We start from the raw sequence: 20,642 nt of genomic DNA on the forward strand, positions 1-20,642 counted from the left end.
CCTAAACCTTAATGCAATTAACACAAATAAAAAAAAACACTAATGATTATCAGATTAATTCATTTTGTTATTTACATGGAGTAGGAACACTTTTCGTGGGATTATTATTATTATCATTATTAAGAAAGTAGCACCCACCTCCATCTGAGCTTTGAACTGCATCTCCTGCTGTTGGGCAGCTTCTAGGTGGCTGATTATCTGTGTGAACTGTTGGTGGGGGAAAAAAGAAGAAAATTAAACCCTTCATCTGGACAGAGGGGAAAGTTATTACATATTGCTACACAAATACAAAAGTACAAATAATAATGAGAATATACTATGTGTACACATGAGAAACTTACAATTACCATGAATAATACTCTGAATGTAACTATATGGTACGTCAAGATTGAAAGAAGATGTAGGCAGTGGAGATGGAATTGTTTTATCTAGTGAGAGTTGGCTCGTTTGATCACACAGGAAATGGAATAGTGGTATTTGTAAGATTGCCTTTCCAAGAAGACGTCACATGCTGGAATTACAGCAGTGTCTAAATCATCATCCAAGATAACACTCAACATAGAACAGTTAATTAGTGTTCCAGCATGAGCAATTAAAAAAAAATAGGTCATAAGACTAGCAATGGGGTGATTTCGATGCCATGTTGATGTCTTCAACCATCAGAAAATGGAGAAATGGTTCCTTGCAACAGAAAGCATCAACGCAACTGAAATTATTGTGTAAGCATTAATCTTAAGCCCAGAGAAATATACATCCTAGCATGAATGTGTGTTAAGCATGTCTATTGTTTCTTGTGTTTGGTGACACAAATGCTGAAGTTCAAGAAGAATTGCTTGAAGTGAACAATTTGTTCACTTTCAACATTTGGCTTGCAAACGACACAATTCTGTTTTCAATAAATCAAATACACAGACCATGTCATCAAACATGTATCAACATTCTTGGCCCACCCCGTATTAGGGAAGACCAGAAGAGACTGGATAAGGAATAAGGCCATTCAATGAAGAGTGAGGATTGTGAAGCTACATGACAGAATAGACGAGTGATGGTTGAGGTAGTTTGGGTATATAAAGACAATTGGAGCACGAAGACTTCCATTGATGGTATCCAGTGCACAAGGCCAATGGCAAGACCAAGGCATCCATCAAGAGAACAGGTAATGGAGACTGTGGGAAGAGTAGGGCAGGACTGGAGCCCCTGTACAAAGAGAGAACTTCTGGAACAACAGAGGAAAACATGGAAGCTTAACTTGAATCCTGTCAGAGACTGGAAATAGTGAAGGATGATGATGAACTGAAGTCTACCATAAATGATTCCACCAAATATCAATGCAGTTAGTATCATCATGTAATGACCTTTGTATTGCCATTAGTTCAGCACTACAAGTACCATATATACCATGAAGAAATTTGCAGAAATAGTTCAACTAAACAAACATATCAAGGTTACTTTCAAGGCAAAATGTATTACCAAAATTCCCATGATCTTCGTAAGTGAACAATTTACAAACAAGTCTTGGAATATTTCTCACATGGAGGACAAAGTATGATAAAAAAATACAACACAAGAAGAGCAATGAGATACAATGGAACTTTAGCAAATGTTCATTTTTCATTCACATCTTGTGAACACTGCCAAGGAGGTAAAATTAACTTTTAAAGTTATTATAAATTATTGAATGTTCATGTATTTACATGCACCCTAATTCTTTATCATGTACACAAACCACATTGGTTTAGTGTGTTTCATGCATGTTCCAATTTCTTTAGTCAACATAGGAAAATAATTTTCTGTATTGTGAAACCATTCCTCTGATAGATGATGAATAGAGCCCAGAAGTTTGGCAAAATGCCTCTTTTTATCTACTGCATATATTGATAAAATTTTTCCGGATATACGATTTTTATGTTGTTTCGAATGTTTTAGAAGCCTTTTCATTTTGCCTATTTTGCATATTTGGGACCCCACTGCCTACTTTTAATTATAATGCCTTTTTTTGCCTTTTTCAATGAAATTGGACCATTTTTTTTAAAAAAAAGTGTGTATATAAATTATTTTTCTCCCAAAAAACGTTGTTGGCATTTATTTTTCTTCCTTTTATTATTATGTGAATAATTTTCGCCTTATTTAAGTAATATTGAACTCACACATGTTTCAACATTGCTGAAGGAGAAAAGTGTGAGGAAAAAAGTATTTCATGCTGAGTTAGGATATTGCCTTTCGGTTAACATTTCCTTGTGCATGATTGACTGCTGAAAACCTGTTGCAGAACATCTGTACAATTACGTCATCACGTCCAGCGTCCGTGTCAGGACGTTATTCACAAGAAACAGCACTAATGCCCAAGGGCCTTTGCATGTATTCCAAAATCAAGTTCTCTATCTTTAGTTTAGTTCTGCACTGTGGAAGGAAAGGATCGTGTAGTTGTCATCATGCCGAAATTTAGTGTGCCATTAAGTGGTAAGTTACATGGTTACGTGCGTGAATTTGGTGAAAATTGAAATGGTTTCCCAATGTAGATTTTAACATTTTGCCAGAAATTATAGATAAAAGTAAGTGACTTCCAAATGTGCCTTTTTTTTTTGTTTATTTTGCCTTTTTTTCATTTTTAGTGCCTATTTTCCACATTATAAATGCCTTTTTGCCTGCCTATTGTAACGAAAATAAATGCCTGAACTTCCGGGCTCTAATGATGAATTATGACTGTTGAGAACTTAAAAAATAATATTTTAAGTTTCAAATATCAACATCATTGGGAGGCGGGAGGAATGTATGGTAAATGTAAAAAAAAAATCTTAATTTTTTTTCCTTACGTATTCTAGTCAACAACGACTGCTTCTGGGATCTTCTCACAGAATAACATTTGTAAATGTAAAATAAATGGGTTTTAGCTAAACTTCTTGAGCATACAAACTGTTATGTAAGGAGCAGAGAGAATCCAAATACCTCTAACTGAGACTTATACTGTATCTCCTGCTGCTGAGCATCTGCAAGGGTTTGCTTAAGTTGCTGTATTTTCATGAGATTCTTTTGCCTGTCCACGTGGATTTGGTTGAATGGCTGCTGCTGTTGGCGGGCACCTACAGGAGCCATCATTCCATGCGGGCGCATCTGGCCTCCAGTATTTGATGCTTGTGGGCCTTGATTGCCTAGATGGTTGTCTGGATTTTGCTGTGGAAGAAAATTACCAGATAACTACTAATGCCAGGGGGAAAAAATAACTTCAAATATTTATTTCTTGCTAAGGCTGAGCTCATACCACTTTGAACCAATACTGACATGCTTAGAGCAATACTGATACTTGAACATCGTAACAATTTTAAATAAGTTCAGAATATTATATGCAAGTATGTCATCGAAAGTACACAATATCAATCTGCAAGTTTTCTTTTAAAATATTTATAAGTTTACATATAAGATAAAAATATTAACCTTTATCAGATGGGACCCCTCCTGCCTGTCAGCCCATTCAAGACAGGATGATTTCAAGATCGATCCTTTCCATGTACAGTGTTGCACAAAAAAAAATCTTAGAAGGAAAACTATTTGCTGTAGAAAGTTTTGATTCAATTCATTTGTGGGAAGAAAACTTATGGTATCCTCTTCACCCCCTCCCAAAAAAAAAAAGATTTAGAAGAAAAGAAGGCAACTTAAGTTTTACAAACAAATCTTGTTTGAAGAGCTCGTGTCCCCCCTGCAATACACCCATGTGAATAAAAAAAATCTAAAATGTAGTACTCTCACAGTTCTATAACTGTGCAGTTTTGTTGATAATAGTTGATTGCCAAAAAAATTAATTGCATTACACAATACTAAAAAGGAAACATGACAGGTGCCATGACCCTTAATCTATAAGTAAGCTACATAAATATTGTTTCTGGATTTTGCATAGTTTTTATATGTCCTACTGTCGCAAACCACTTTTCTCACTGTGTGCACCAAAGTTTAAAACAAAATGCATTTCATCAGAAAATGTTCTTCCTTTTCATAATTTAAATAAAAATGTTAATAGGTTTCCAAAGAGTGGGCTTTTGCAGTATGCTACATAGTCACTGCTTGAAATAATAGCCTACATATAAATAGATGACAACACTACTTGTTGTTATTGCATAATACACACTATTATTTTATGACAAAATGGATAAACTGGATAAACTATGAAATGCTACATTTTGGAATTTATCTATCCACTTTGGATTAATGTGGGGGGGGGGGGGGACCTCGACAGCTGCCCAAAAAGGAATTCCTTGTATAAATTACCCTTTTCTTCTTCTTCTAATTCCACCTGTACTGAGAAGGAATGTCAACATTACACTCCAGTGGAAGCCTTAGCCATTCCATCAAAAATATTTAAAAAATTCAACTCTCTGCAATGAAGAGTTCTCATCTTATGAATATGTAGAAACATGTCCGTGTATTTGAAATGCTTGCAGTTTAAAATTCTTAACCAGTCAAAAATAAAACCTGCTTTTGACAAACTTCCAATACTCGTTTTGCATTGAAATTTGAGTACGTCATGTCATACCTTCATATGTATGTAAATGAATTTTAAGACATGACATGTTAAATGCTGCTAGGAACAAGTTTAATTCCAGCCATCTGCTAAAGGTTCAAATGTATGTTCATCAACTACAAACTTTATTTTTCCCACACAAGACTGGGGTAAACTTAATAAAAAGAACACACTTTGCAGTGTCCAACAGGGGTTTATCTGGAATTTTCCATGTGTGGAGGAGAGGTATGAGTAAATTTAGTGTCAAAATGACCATAAAATAGGCCATTATCAAAAAAAATTAGGTGGATTGTAGGTGTATGGATAGATCACTAGCTTCTATGATATCTAGATTCTGCAAAAGTGTCGCACGGATGTTTGCAGACCTTAAAAGAGGTTCACACTCCAGAAACATATTTGCAAATATCAATAAATTTCAACCAATCCTTTCTGATGTTCCTACCAATACTGATCCATTGGTATATGTTCAGCTGTTTGTTTTAGAATCACTGATGATTAATTCTCAGATTGGATAAAGTTTACTCTGAAAGCCTGTTTTTCCCAAAAATCACGTTAAGAAACTACATTGATATCATGGTGGAAATTAAATATATGTAGACAGAATGCAAAATGAAAGACATACAGTGGAACCCCAATTTTAGATTCCTGGATTTTACATTTTCCCGCTTAAACACTCAATCTTGATGGTCCCAACATAGCAGATTCAGATTTTAATTTGTTGACATCATTATAATGCCAACGATCTGATCTCTGCACAATTTACAACTGATTATGTTACGCAATAAAAATATATATGCAAACCTGTAGCCCTATTTGTCCAGTTGTTGTTTGATTTGTGCCTGTTGTTCCTGGAGCCATGGACACCGCCTGCTGCAACTGACCTCCTGCATTCATAGAATTCCCAGAGGAAACATTCTGAGTCATCTGGCTGCCAACCATGGCCATTGTGTTTGTCTGGGACATCATCACACCCTGTGTGGTAACAGCTACAGTAGAATTTGGCAGGTTCATACCTTGACCACTAGGCATGTTGCTCATTCCTTGGGAATTAGGACCACCACCCTACAAAGAACAGCACATTGCTTTTGTAAAAAGTTGCTCTGGATTGTCATTTTCTTCACAGCATCCTTACCAAGTGCTACAAACTGTAGTGTTGATATTTACACTTTTATAATTTTAAATTGCTGTGAATAATTATAGGAATGATTGATTAACTGAATTGGTGTTTTAAGTCCACTTTGTGCTTAATCGGAACTGGAGCTGCCATTTAAAGTGGAAACCGAACCACTATGTGCCTCCACCGGGTATCAAACCCAGGACCCCTTGATTACAAGGCAACGACATTACCACTGCACCATCGGGGAGGACCAATTTCAGGAAAGAAAGTACTGATATTGTCAAAGAAAGTACTGATACAGTGAAATTGCAATTATATGTTTCACAATAGTACGTTTTTTTTTCTGGTGGTCCCTGCCAATTCCCACAAGGGTGCGTACCATTATATTTCAGTTATATGATTTTCAGATATACGATTTTTCAACTTATACGTTTGACGAGTTCAGTCCCAACAAGGAAAATACTCCAGTTGTATGTTTTTAACTTGATTTGCTCGAAAGAATGCTGCTCTTGGAGTTCAAGATTTCCGTGATGATAACATCTGCCACCCATTCTCATACAGGTTTTTTGTCGCTTGCATCCAAGAGAAGGGGTGGGGCTATGCACTATTCAACAAGATTGGCCTGTGCTAAACAATCCTGCGTTTGTTCTTTCCATTGCCTTCGGCAAGTCTTATCTGCCTGAAGCAGATCGGAGATTGATATATTTCAAGCTGTCAGACAAGTCACTGGTGCCACACTTCCCAGCCTGTCCTAAACATTACAAACAAGCTGAAGAAAGGAAGGGGGAGTTCCATTGGGTCTCATTACCATCATATTTAAAGATAATACGGTTGTTGAAGAAAGAAGTTCCAGTACGAAATCGCAGATAAACGAATTATTGAACACTGTTACTCATTTTTAACATGTGAATGTCTTTGAAGTAAAGCAGCGATCATACACTGTGTGCCTTTTTCTTTCTGCAAGCGCCATTTGAAATAAGCACTTTGACATGAAAAATGTTTTAAATCCATTCATTTTACGGATAGTGACACAAACATGAGATATGCAAAATATCTCTGTGATATTTGTTTCGGTTCTCGAGAAACATGCCTTCAAACACTGCTGAAATTCACCTCCTACAGGCAGGGCTTCTGCTCGTCCAGTCAACTTAGCATGAGCCGTGAAAGCAAAAGTAAAGTCACTTATTACTGTGTAAAACAAGTATCTTATAACTTCCAGTGCAAAAATGTGTGCTCCGTTTCTTGGAGATTAATTATGTCCTAAAAGAATAGCAGTATTTACTATAATTCACCAACTCGGTACAGGGTTTTCTCATTAGGCTGACAAAGCAAAACTTGTAACAGTCAATGGCTGAACACGTGAACAGCCTTGTTCATTGCGAATATATAGTAGGTTGGTTCAGACTGGCAAGAACATATTGTTATAGGAATGCCTTTTCTGGAATTACAATTATTTTCATCATAATATTTTCTTCGGAAATTTTAAAATAACAAAACATTTAGAACATGCAAATTTCTGCAATATAAGAGATGATACGGTATACAGAGGTACGGGAAGTTTTTAAATTTCCTGTAGTAAACGACAGTTTTCTTCAATTATTAATATATATATATTGCAATTTTGTATTTATCCTACTTTTACATCGCTTTTCAGTCACCTTGTTTAACCGCAACGATGAGAACTCATGGTTAATTTAGTATGTGTCTTCTCTAATAACATATTTATTCCCACTTTTGGCTAATCGCGACAATGAAGATGAATGACAGAGACCCCCCTACACACACATACTACCACCAACAACAACCAGCACAATCTAAGTATTACCCAACCTGTCCACGATACGAGATGAAACTTTTGGTCTGTAACGTTTCATTTCGAAAACACTCGCTTGTTCTGTCTTGGGAAATGTCTCGCCTTGTGAGCAACACTAACGTTAACAATAGAAGCATCCCCTAGCTGTCCCCAAAGTCTCGAGCAAACATCCCCTCATTAAACAATTTCCAGTTCAATGAAATGTCACTCACAAGGAAACAGTCATGCCCAGGTCGAGAGTCAAACCTGGAACATGTGACTTCCTCAGAGAAATCATGAATTTTGTGTATAATAATTACAACGCCGCTTCATTCGTAGGTAATTCTGAATCTGCAGTTTGATTTGCATATATAAGCGGGATAATATCCAGTTTTCGAGGACTCGTACCGTCGAAACGAGGAGTCAAACAAACAAAAAAAATCATTAAGTTTTTGTTTTTTTTGTATTTATAATCTCTATGCACTGTGAAGTTTGTACGATCGATAAGCCTTTGCATACGTTGTTAATTTTATATTTTTTGAGACTTGAGACGAGAACGAGAATTGCCCTCCGAAACCAAGACAGATGTTATAAATCGAGACGAGACTGTCAATGAGACATTTACAAATAAACACGAGATAGACATTTAGAACTCTCAACGAGAACGAGACCAAGGCTGCCATGTCTCGTCTCGATAGGATCCTTAGTGATGAGGTTGTGAACCAACCAATTAATGTGTTCGGGGTAAAGAGATGAGGTGGCTTTTTTCGCAATACAAAATTCAAAATATATTGTACCATTTCAGTATGGGATATAATGTTATACACATGGATGCATATATAGTTCATGTAAGGGGGGGGGAGTTCAACTTTTGGTATGATTAGGGTTGCTTTATTTCGTAAGTGAAAATCCAGGACAATGCTGTCCAGAAGCTTGTTGGTGAGCAGGGGAAGAGGGGGTGCTGGTCCCGACAAAGTTGTGTGTATGTAGTCACGAAGTCACACTACTTAGTATTGATACTTTTCTGTTCATCTTGTGTCACTACATTTTTAAGAACTAAATTTCTTTAATATGATCCGGGGGGGAAAAATTACTGATTTGACAGTCTAAATGCAGTTTCTTATCGCAGAAATTCTGAAACTATCAGGAAATTGCAGACCCATCTGGTGTGTGGAATTACAAATTATGAAATTTCCTTCCCATCCGTATCCCATCCTAAATAATTATACATAAACTAAGTATAGATATGTACTGTCCAATTAAAGTAATCTTCTCAGTGTATTTTCACTTATCTGCACAAAAATATTTGATCATAATTTGCGCAACAGAAATGAAACACAAACTGAAATTGCTTTATGGAAAAGAAAGTAAAATAGGCTTTATAAATAAAGTGACGAATGTGAAAATTCTTATTTTGCACTACATAGGTTATGGTAAATATCGATAAATATAAGTTTAAAAAATATTTTTGGATGTCTGGTCAGCAACCAATTTTATAAGCAATATTTTTTGCATGACCTGAGAACTCACACGCACCTGAAGCCTTTCATTTATCTTGCACGTGAGCAGCACGGATATTTCATAGAAGAATGATCATTACAAAGCATAGCTTTCCTTTCTCCTATCGCTCTTTCTTCCATTATTTAAATCTGTACAGATATGTAAAACTGCTGCACGTGTTCGCTTACCATGGGCTACCCATCTGGTAAACTGGATGCTCGAAGCAGATGACAAACGAGCTCTTTGGAAGTCTCATTTTTGCCTTAAACTGAATGCAGAGAAACACGAGAACTTGCAGGGGTCATTTTTCCAGGGTGTAGTTTTTAAAATTGTTGTAAAAAAAATTGAGTGGAAATGTCCATTGAAGATAAAAGTCTGTAAGTGCTCAACCACTGAATCTTTTTTAAAAATTTAAATTCTAAATGTAAGAATGAACAAAAAGCAACATTTTAAGTAACTTGCGAAAATTAAGAGTCCAGGGGGGAAGTGGGGGCAAAATCCCAAAATTCGATTTTTTCCGTAATTACGCAAAATTTCTGAACGCCGTAACTTCCATTTTTTCCAAAGTTGCGGTGGGAGGATTACATATCCTGATAGAGTGGTCTTTTGTTGTGCTTCCCTCAAAATTTGGTCCATCCAGCGTCCATAGGGCCAACGCTAGAAGCGAAGGAGGAAAGGGAGGGAGGGAGGGAAGGAGGAAAGGGAGGGAGGGAGGGAGGGAGGGAGGGAAGGAAGGAGGGAGGGTAGGAAGAGGTCGACTGGCATAGGGGACAGGCTTCTGGCAAATTTTGTCATCGGCGGGGTTTGGAAAACAAAGTGGGAAATGAGAGTTACAGTAAACATAAGATCGAGATAAACCTTGCTTGTACTCCTTTTACCCTACCCCCCCCCCCCCCCCGCATCTTCAATGCATATTTCTCGTGTATTTGTGAATTTACAATAACGATTTAGAACAGAATAGTGCAATACAGCAAACTTTGGTGTATATGTAGTACTCCTTTTCTTTCTTTGAGGATGAATGGTGATTTGAAAACACTTTATCCAGGGATCAAAACCAGGATACCTATGCTAATCATTCTGCCATGGAGGTTGGCAAGTGTAACAGTAGGAATCTTGTACTGCTAACTATAAAGTACCAACATGAGATTTACCAATAACAGACAGTGTAGCAATATCATATATAATGGCAAACACCCACGCACACTTCATTACGAACCCAAGCAATTCAGATATCTCCTTAAATCACAATGCATATCAAAACTGAAGAATTTTTGCCTTTACCAAAAAAACATTGAAAGAAAAAAGAAAGAAACTGTGTTTTTATTTTACAAAAACGAAGGTTTCAGTGTAAGAACAATGACATAGGATGGCCCCTCTAGGACCATGATAAAATTTAAATATAATTCCTGGTTTTCATGGCAAACTTTCCAAAAATTCAAGGGCACAAACACATATTTAAAATAAATAATCTAAGGTGCAGTTTACATTTGCCATTTCACATACTCAGATTAGAAACACATCTACAAACACAACTCGCAAATACTACGGGATATACTAATTTACAAAAAACTGTTAATTGTATAAGAAATTAAACTCAAATGTACCTAATCCATTTCAATATATATGTTACCTTGCAACAATCTTCCGTCTGTTAGATAGATTGTTCTACGCTTTCTTTTCCTATCTCAAAAAAATAAAAGCTAAACTGAGAAAAACTAGTCTCAGGGCACTTACAAATATGTATAAATTCAATGGCATTTGGATTAATAAAAGTTGCAATTTTTCACGTCTATGGAGAAAAATTAATGCAGAATTTCCGGGGCAAAAAATTCATGCATAATTCCCAGAATTCAAGGAATTCCCGATGACTAGCCACCCTGTGACAAGACAGCAGAATTATCCACTCTTACAGAATATTTGTCAAAGTATCTATCAATAAAAATGACCCATGATGCAACAGCCCTTGAGGGTGAGAGCCTACTTACCAACTGCTGGCCTCACTCCCACATGTCTCAGCATAGGTGGGTGATCATCCAACCCATTATGGGGTGACGTGTGGTCAGCACGACGAACACCCAGTCATTGTTGTAGGTTTTAATTACTGGGTTACGCTACTCATTTGTAAATCCCCAATTTTCTCATGATGGTGGGTGGTCACAGGTCTCCTACACTGGCCGAATTCTCAGGAGAGAAGTTGTTATGATCACCCACCCCATGTCACCCCCACCCCTCGCCGGAGACTCTTAACGAGAATGCATCTTGTAGCCTGAGTCCAAAGCCTGGCACTACTGGACACACTCTTAGAAGATGAGAAAGGAGGCTTTGGAATGAAATCCACAGAGATTTCCAATGGGATTACTGGATTTACAGAAGGATGGATCAGTAAACAATATGTAATTAACAAATTTAATCAAATAGACCTACAGGGGATGAAAATGCATGAGACATATAAAAAAGTTAAGTACCTGTCTTAGAAGCTGATGCTGGGACTTCTGCTGCTGGATTACCTTCTTCAGGCGATCAACAAAAGCTGGCTGGTCATTTGGTATAAATCCAAGATACGCTTTCTTCTCAGCAGTGTATAGAAGGATCAGAATTTTTATGTCAGATGCTGAAGAGGAAGGCATACTTATTATTCCCGCCTGTAAAAAATTAAGATATTACATAAAATTCCACCTTTCTCATAAAGAAGCACTCTAAGAATCACTGTAGGTAATTAATTCTGGAATTCTATGAATGTTCAATACAAAAATAGGAATGCAACATAATCATACTTAACCACTCACAATGAGGCTTTAGATTACGAATTTTAATGAGAGGAATAAGATGACTTTTCTTAAAAAATGAATACTTGAAGTGCTCAATTTGTACTTCTACCACCACATTTTGACTTGTAAATGTCAATGTAAGTGTAAATGACTGTATATATTTATCCCTTATAATAATTCATTTGGAATAAGTCATTTTTTGACAAAACAAAAGTCTTATTGTAATTCACTAGACAGATATTAACAAACTAATTTTAAAAGCCGGCTAGCTCCATTCTCACTATACACAATACTAAGTATGGTCAAATAATTAACTTACATTCTACAATATTTTTTTAAAAGCACTGCCAAGCTAACTCTTCCTTTCAAATTTTCAAAATAACAAATTAAATATCAAGTATATTATTGCTTTATGAACAAAGCATACTTTATTTATTTCACATGCGATAACATACAAATTCCAAAGTTTCATGCAGACCTCTATCCTTCTTCAGGGATGGGAGAAAAGTATGAATCAAGGAGAGTCCAAATTTACTTCAGCAACATGATCAGGACAGCAAATATTCATACATTTTTAATCCATTTCAACTATTTTAACCATGTTAACCCTTCCATGACTCATTCATTTCTCGCATTCCTGAAGAGGGGTCAAGACTGGTCTGAAAATTCAGGACAAACAAGGTCCTTTTTTAATATGTTGACAATGCATGGAGTGTAATACCACCTCCTTTATATATAACATACAACATACAAAGTTGAATGGAAATGGAGGTAAGCAATTTTCTCTGGAGTGAGTATATCATGTGTTAATAGAAAGCTTACACTTGCTCCACAGATTATTTTCAGAATTTTATTCACATGGAATGACAGCTTAAAGTTATGGAACTACGATTTATTTTTCTTGTAGCTTTACAAAAATCTCCAGTAATTGCTTCTTGCAGGTATCACATGATGAACTTATATGCAACATAAGTTCACTTGAATTTATTAAAACTAAATTTAGCATGTCAGTGCATCAGAACTTTTCACCTGATACATTCACGAAAACAAATTTGAGTAGGCATTTAAAATAATAATGTCTTGACTATCATAAATTTTGTGGAGATGAACTTCCCATCAAGAATAATGTAAAACACTTCTAAGCTAAAATAACTACACCATTGATAAAAGGTAAGATGTATAGACCAATAGCCACATATACAAACAAGATACAGTATAACATCCAATTTCACAAAGTTTTAACCTGATTGTAGGTTCAGGTGCTAGAGCCTTGTTAGTATGCAGTGTAAGTAACAAACGTATGGTCACAAATCAAATTACACTTGCAACATACATACACATGTAGACATATTTTTTTTTAAAAAAGGAAAAAAAAAAAACTTACAAATCCTGAACTCATAAGCTTCGTTAACGTTTCCAGGGCCTCACAGTTTTGTGGGTGAAACAATACAGATTTTGAATTCCTCAAATATGCTCCACCTATGGTGCCAATTAAGTGCTTAGGCATCAACTGCATGATCAAAGTTGGTGGCCATGAGTCTGCTTTCCTGAAAAGGTAAAAAGGTATATGGTTTCTTATAGAAGCACAGTAGAAGCAGAAGATAAACCTGATAAGTTTTGTATTATAACAAGAAGCAAAAATAGGTTGGTAACAAGTCAGATTAAGAGAAAATTATGAGTATGGTAAACATCATCTTGAAAATCTCAACTAATCTTGGAGGGTAAGCATTTACAAATATGCTTCCACCCTAGTAGACTAATGCAATAATGACAATGTAACAATAACCTCAGTATTTTTAAATTGCTAAAATGATCAACTATGACTATTAGTAATGATACAAACTGATAAGAGTATCTAAAACAGTATTACTTCAAAATTGTATCAATTCATCAATAGTTTACTTTACTTTTCTGGCAAAAACTGCATCTTTAGGCAGACATCAACACCACTTCATTATTTTTCCAATTGTTGTGCTATTTTCAAGCAGTGTGAAGAGGCATTTATTGCTTCTTGACAAAGTGTAGATTAAGTGCATTTGTATTACACAAAATATAAAACATCTGCCACTAAAAGTGGAATGTCCAATCAGTATAATTATTACGGTGGAGATTAAAACTTGTAACAAATAGGCACAAAAAATAAAACTACAAAAATTAGCACTTAAAATACAATATAAAAAGGCACCAAAATAGACAACGAACATGAACTTGTTATCAAAACTTGGATATTTTGTATTTTTCTAAATTTTGTACTTGCCTAAATTTTACTCTTGGCTAATCGTGATGATAATGAATGGTGGTTCCATGAAATTGTTGAAGGAACAACCACAAAACAAGATTTTGATTGATTGATTTGGTGTTTTAAGTCCACTTTATGCACAGTAAGGCCAATCGGGACTGGACCTACAGTTTAAAGTGGGATCCGAACCACTTGTGCCTCCACCGCATATCGAACCTGGGACCCCTTGATTACAAGGCGGCAACGCTATCACAAAACAAGAGATTACATTCTAGAACATACTATAAAAAGTGTGAAAGTTGTGAAAGAACATGGAAATAATCACATACATATAAAAGTATCTTAAAGCTAGATGACTATAAAAGTAAGTTATCAGGCTTGAAACAACATGAAACGAATTTAAAACATTCAAGCATGAAGGAATAAAAAAGCAACTAGCCAGAAATCTGCAATGAAATTATTATTCCCTTGTGCACTTACAGTTCAGGATCGCCATCCTTTGGGTTGTCCAGCACTTGACAAGGCACGCGACGTGTAAGTTTCTGCTGATCAGATGGGTTCTTTGATTTCTCTATCCACTCGAGCACTCCCTGCCAAATGGTGCGCCTTTCTCTCACAGCAGCAGAATTTGGATTTGATGCCTGGCCAGCAGCTGTTACTTGGTTCTGATTTGAAGCCGTTGCAGAGGGCTGACCTTGGTTGGCCATTGCGTTGGGTTGCATGGACTGTTGCATGGAACCGATCTGGTTTCCTTGTGGACGTCCTGGCTGTTGCTGTTGGTTTGCCGATGGATTTAGCTGACCAGGTTGGCTCACAGCTACCATCACCGAGTTTGCTGCAAAGTAATAAAATTGTTTGTTTTAATGACAAGGCTGCTCGGACTATTCCTGCATGAAACTAGCATTACTATATGAAAATAATTATTATAGATAAAATGCAGATCTTACGTGTGGTTTACAAGGTTCTTGTTAAAACTAACGTTTCGAGTCTGTCACTGGATCCTTCTTCAGGGCTCTCCAACAAATAACATTAAAAAATAAAATGTTAATAACAGAAAGAAAAATGGTTAAAATGATAAAAGGATCAAGTCATTTGATTAAAAACTGCCTCATAGTCATCAGCTGTCTCTAACAACTGCTGTGTACTGGGTAGTGATGTGTGTTGTTAAAGCAAGACAGCTGATGTCTATGAGGCAGTTTTTAATCAAGTGACGTGATCCTTTTAAGTATTTTTATTTCAGTTTTAACCTCTTTACTTTCTAATGTGATTTTATTGGGGGGCCCTGAAGAAGGATCCGGTGACAGACCCAGAATGCCAGTTTTAACATGAACCTCGTAACCCACACTAAGGTAAGATCTATATTTTATCTTAAATACTGTAATTAGCAACTGTGGTTATGCAAACATTTAAGAAATTATTTGAAAATAGTTAAGCAATAAAATTAGTAGAGCTGATAGTGATGCCAATGTATCAGTACTGGTTGATACCAGTTAAGTTGTATTTGTCCACTGTATGCATAGATGGGCTAATTGGGACTGGTCCTGCAGTTTAAAGTGGCATCCAAACCAACTGAAGCCAGGAATCCTTGATTACAAGGTGACGATATTACCTTTACGCCATGAAGAAGGCCAATAAGAGCAGTATCAGTATTGAAAAGCACCAGTTAAAATTTACCTACACTTGCTGGGTATCTAACGGGATCCCCAAAAATGCTGCAAGACACTAACACAGAGTAAAGTTATCCTGTAATTTTTGCAAATACATAATTTTGTTTAATTTTTCACCAACATTGGGTCACAAAAGTGAATTTCCAATTATCTCTCAGATAAATAAACTCCGGTAGACTGATGTGGTATAACAATGGAATATGTAGGCTATTAGGAAATCAACCTCGGTTTCGCTGGTACGAGCGCATGGGTTACTGCAATGTCCCGGTGCATGTGCAGAAGTAAGCTGTCACGTGTTGGTTCATGTCACCCCAACTGGTCGGTTACTGCATTCAGTGTTTGGTGTGCAGCAAGCGGAGAACGATGGCTGGTGTAATCGCTGCTCCTGCCAAATCTGTGAGATCCGCTTTCTTCAGGCTGAAGGACACAGCCCAGGTGAAATCCATCGCAGAATGAGTACTGTGTACAGTTTGACGATAACGAGCAAATAAGAAGTGTAGTTCAATTATTGTTTAGGGTATTGAGAGAAAAAAGCAGTGCTTATGGAGTAGTTCACCATTCTGGCCAAAACAAAATACAATTTCCAAAACGAGCATATGGTGGTGAAGGTTGTGTGAGGGAATGGTGCTGGAAGTTTTGTGGGGGACGAACCGATGTGCACAATGAAGGTAGACAGGGAAGACCATGTATCGTGAAGGATGACATTGTGCAATGTGTGGACAGAGCGATTTGCGAGCACCACTGCTTGACGATATCGGACTTGTTTTCTGAATTTCTGGAAGTCTGGCAAACAACACTTTATGAGATTGTGACTGTTAAGCTGGGTTACCACAAGTTTTCTGCAAGATGGAGTACCCAAGGACCTCACAGAGGACCACAAAAAACAGCATTGAAGTTTCTGGAATGCTATCAAACAATGCTTTTCTGTCCAAGATCGTGACAGGTGACGAAATGTGGGTCCACTTTTAAAACGTTGAAACCATGTAATATTCACGTACTCGTCATCTCATCCGTGAATATTACACGTACCATTGAGTACGATTATAGAGTTCATTTGTTAAATAAACTCTCCAACCCAATAGACAGTAGTTTCTCGTCGTCTGCCTCGTGTCTCCGTCTATTGGCCATAACAAAAAACTACTCTCTCCTTTTCTCCCCCTCCCCCCTTTTTTTTCTTCCCCGTCGATTACGATCGGGAATACAGTTTAGTTAGCAGTTCGCATTCAGACTTCGCGTTGTGCCTTATCAGCCCAGCAGCAGTGACACGGGGAAAACTCGCCTTGAACTTTACTTCCTTCGGAAACCTATTGAGACCACAAAAATGGAATACGTTTAGTAGCAGCTGCAATTACGGTCTCAAGTGGAAATACTTAACTGCAGTTTTTGGTACCAGATCAGTTGAGTGTATTTGGTTTACGACTAGAGCTCCGAAGGAATACATATAAGGTAAATTGGACTTCTATCAAATATTCCCGTTGTCTGCTTGCTTGTGGAACTGTTCCTTTTTTTTTTGAATTTTTGCACACGCGATCGACGTATGTTATCCCTCCTTTCAGTTTTAGACTTGTCTCGTTGTTGCAATAACGAGTACTGGGAATTTGAGTGACTGCACGATTATTACTCCTAATTATCGCCGCAAACGAAAACTTACAAAATGCTTTCTAGCGCGAAGTGTTCGTTTTGAGCACACTGCCCGTAGTGAACGACGGTAGTAGTAAAAAAAGGGCTCACTTAAATGCAACCACTTTCTTTTTTTTATTCTTGGTTGAGCGCGTGTTAAGTGACAGAGGAACCATTTGGACAGTTAATAGTGTTGTTGAAGAGCTACTGGGAGTTTATCCTGAATTGCTTTAACTACGCCCCCCCCCCCCTTTTTTTGGTAAACCGTACAACACTCCCCGCATTTTTCCGATTTCAATCCAGTACCACCAAATAACCAACACGGTAGCATCAACGGCCATGCAATAAAAATTGTATTACAAAAAAAAAAGAAAGGAAAATAATTGTAGTCTATTACTGCTAAGAAAGGTTACCATTCTTAATGCTGTTGATATTTGTATATTTATAATGCACTTGTTACGATCGTATTTACTCCTTGGGAGACTGAATTGTTAACCAGAGTCCTGATGGACCTTTTTATAATAGTTATTGAGAACAGAAATTAAAGAGATTGTTAAAAGGAAGTTGAATTGTACTTGTTTGATTAGAAGTTTTTACCCCAGTTATCTGCGAACAATTTTTTGCTCTGATTAATTAGATTATCGCATAATAAGTCAGGATATGTCTTGCTCCTGGTAACCTCCTTTCTTGTTTTTCCTTCAACAGGACTAAATCTTAGAAACGCCGCGTTTAACTATAATAGCGACGAGTGAAAAAGGTGCAAGTCATTATATTGATACGCAACTGTTGTGTTGCGGAGTGTTATCCAATTACTTACGCTAGTGTGTGCTTGGGCTTGAATTTTAACATATCATTGCCCCTGTCTACATATATGTATATATATATTTATTTGTTGTTTTTTTTTTTTACGCAAGCAATAATATTCTAATTTCTTGCAGCATTTATTGACAAAAAGGTGAACGGAATCATTTGATTTCGACCGTTCCATTGGATTCCAAAGTATACTGGAACCTGACGTGACCTTTCTGTGACTTGCCTTGTGTTTGAGAATATAGGCTTAACAGGAACGTCGCGTCAGATTGTGTTTGTGACCCTTGTGTGGGCGTAGGCGTTGACAATTGTAAATTTCCGCGCGCTTCCATTATACTTTTACCATCAATTCGGGCAAGTCAGCGTCCTCCCCAACACAGGCGTTACAAAGTTTTGCTAGCAGAGCAGGTTAAATTTTTTCGATCTACATTAGTTACCAGTTTAGTGGCAGTACAAAGTTTTGGAAGCCGAGCAGGTTAAATTTTTTCCACCTACATTATATTACCAGCGACGTACCGGGAAAACCTTCCCCCTTTTTTTCCCCCCTCTTTTGGAAGGAGTGATTGTGATTGACCCGTGTGGGTCCACGATTCCTAAAAATGACTTTTGATGTGCAACCTCCCTACGGACAATCACCGCTACCACCCCCTTCCCCTTCCGTTTTGGATTTTCTTCAAGGGGTAATCCTCCCTCAAAATGCGTCACCGATAAGGGAGACCATACGTTTTCAATCGGTATCCATTCTTTTGAAAGACATGTTACCCGCTACGGGTGGGGATCCTTTATCTTTATTTAAATTTCTGTGTCTCATCCATAAGATTGTTGCCTTGGAACTATTGGATATCGAATCCATTTTATTAATGGCGTTACCATTTACCTTAAATCCTCTCCGTGATATTTGGATGGAGGGCTTACGCCAGAAATTACCATGGCATTTGTTTCTATCAATGGTCTGGCTCAGACTCATACCTCCTTCCGAATTACAAATGTTTCGACTATCTATCCTCCACCGTGTTCAGAAACCATCAGAAACTCTTTATTCTTTTCTTCGCGATGCTTATGATGCTAGCCAGGTGTTGGCCGTTGAATGGCCTGAACAACAGTTACTCGAGGTCTTGCTTGAGGGTGTGAATTTCCCCGCACGGGCTTTAATTTTAAATTTTCCTCGCCCTCAGACTATTCGAGAATTTCTTGCCTTGGCTCAAAATTTTTTTTTGATTGTAAAATTGTTATATTATAGAGATATGAAGGTGCCTAGGATATAAGTGTAATTGTTATATTCCTGTTTTTTTTTATTTAAAACAGGTATATTATTTGGTCATTCAATATGTAAGTTCATTGTGATATAATCTATGTTTTTTCTTATTGTTTTTTGTATGTGGTGCGGGTATATATATACCTATCTTTATTGAACAATAACATATTTGTGATGCATGCGGCCTTGTAATGATGCTACTTTCCTTCTCTTCCTTCCTTTTGTAGTTCATAGTCTTCTCTTTTCTATCTCTCTTTCTAATTTCCTACTTTCTTATTCTTTTGTTGATTCCTTTCCTTTTTTGTTTCATATTTCTCGAGACTACTGCGCTCCGGTTACGCCATAGGAAGACTTTACATCATCATGCCTTTTGGACCATGGTATTGAGCATGTCATTACACGCCTACGACAAATTGGATCTACTGTGCAACACTACGCATATACCCCCCCCCCTTCTGCTTCGCCTTCGTCAGATTGCACGCTTATGGTGCGGCATAAGTTGACTATATATCGCTTATATGTTTGGCTTGGTACCACGTTTTGTGTGTTGTGCGCCTATAATGACTTTTGTGTGTATAATTGCTCTCCTCAGATGTTGGAGCCGGGATGGCCAACATGGAGTTGTGTGTCATTTGGTATGCATGTTTGTCTTGAACCTTTTAGGTTCCAATTTTTTTATCTCATTGCAAGTAAGAATGCATATATGTATGGTGTGATGTTATATCCTGCTCATCTTTCCTTACAAGGGATATATATATATATATATCATTAGTATTAGTTTACTCATTTCATGTGCTTGATTTTTGCCTTGTGATGGTATGGTGGACATATGCTTTGGGTTAATTCCTTGCATACAATTTCATGAACTGCTCTTGTAATTTGTGTGGTATTTTTTCTGCGTATCTTATATGATGTTAAATCTGTCAAGTTTGGGGCTCACTTCAGAGCGATTTCTGTGTATCTGATTTTTCATGAGATTTTTTTGAGTATTTATCTTTATTGGAATAACGTACTATAATTATGCTCATTATATTTTGGTATTCTTGTTATAATTGTTCTACTTAAATTTTTTTGGGTTATTACTTTACAGGTTTCAGGTTTTAGGTTGTCAAGCCTATTGATGCTACTTAGCCGTTTAGGCCTTTTCCTTATTTTTTGTTTTGAGAGGTGGATTTTCTTTTCCCCAAGACCCGGGAATTTGTAATATTCACGTACTCGTCATCTCATCCGTGAATATTACACGTACCATTGAGTACGATTATAGAGTTCATTTGTTAAATAAACTCTCCAACCCAATAGACAGTAGTTTCTCGTCGTCTGCCTCGTGTCTCCGTCTATTGGCCATAACAAAAAACTACTCT

General features: G+C 37.0%; 1 protein-coding gene across 3 annotated transcripts in view; it reads right to left on the minus strand.

The window, feature by feature from the left end:
• Positions 1 to 20,642, minus strand: part of LOC145977841 (mediator of RNA polymerase II transcription subunit 25-like) — a 74,611-nt gene that overhangs the window by 12,684 nt on the left and 41,285 nt on the right. For all 3 annotated transcript variants that reach the window (XM_083110174.1, XM_083110166.1, XM_083110169.1), the window contains exons 8-13: positions 14,410 to 14,764; positions 13,075 to 13,237; positions 11,388 to 11,564; positions 5,315 to 5,575; positions 2,947 to 3,171; positions 139 to 207 (exon numbers count right to left, since the gene is read on the minus strand). In XM_083110174.1, the coding sequence (XP_082966300.1) occupies positions 139 to 207; positions 2,947 to 3,171; positions 5,315 to 5,575; positions 11,388 to 11,564; positions 13,075 to 13,237; positions 14,410 to 14,764 (1,250 nt within the window). The remainder of the gene's footprint in view (positions 1 to 138; positions 208 to 2,946; positions 3,172 to 5,314; positions 5,576 to 11,387; positions 11,565 to 13,074; positions 13,238 to 14,409; positions 14,765 to 20,642) is intronic.

Source organism: Lepisma saccharinum, chromosome 1 (assembly GCF_977018435.1).
Source record: "Lepisma saccharinum chromosome 1, izLepSacc3.1, whole genome shotgun sequence".
NCBI lineage: Eukaryota > Metazoa > Arthropoda > Insecta > Zygentoma > Lepismatidae > Lepisma > Lepisma saccharinum.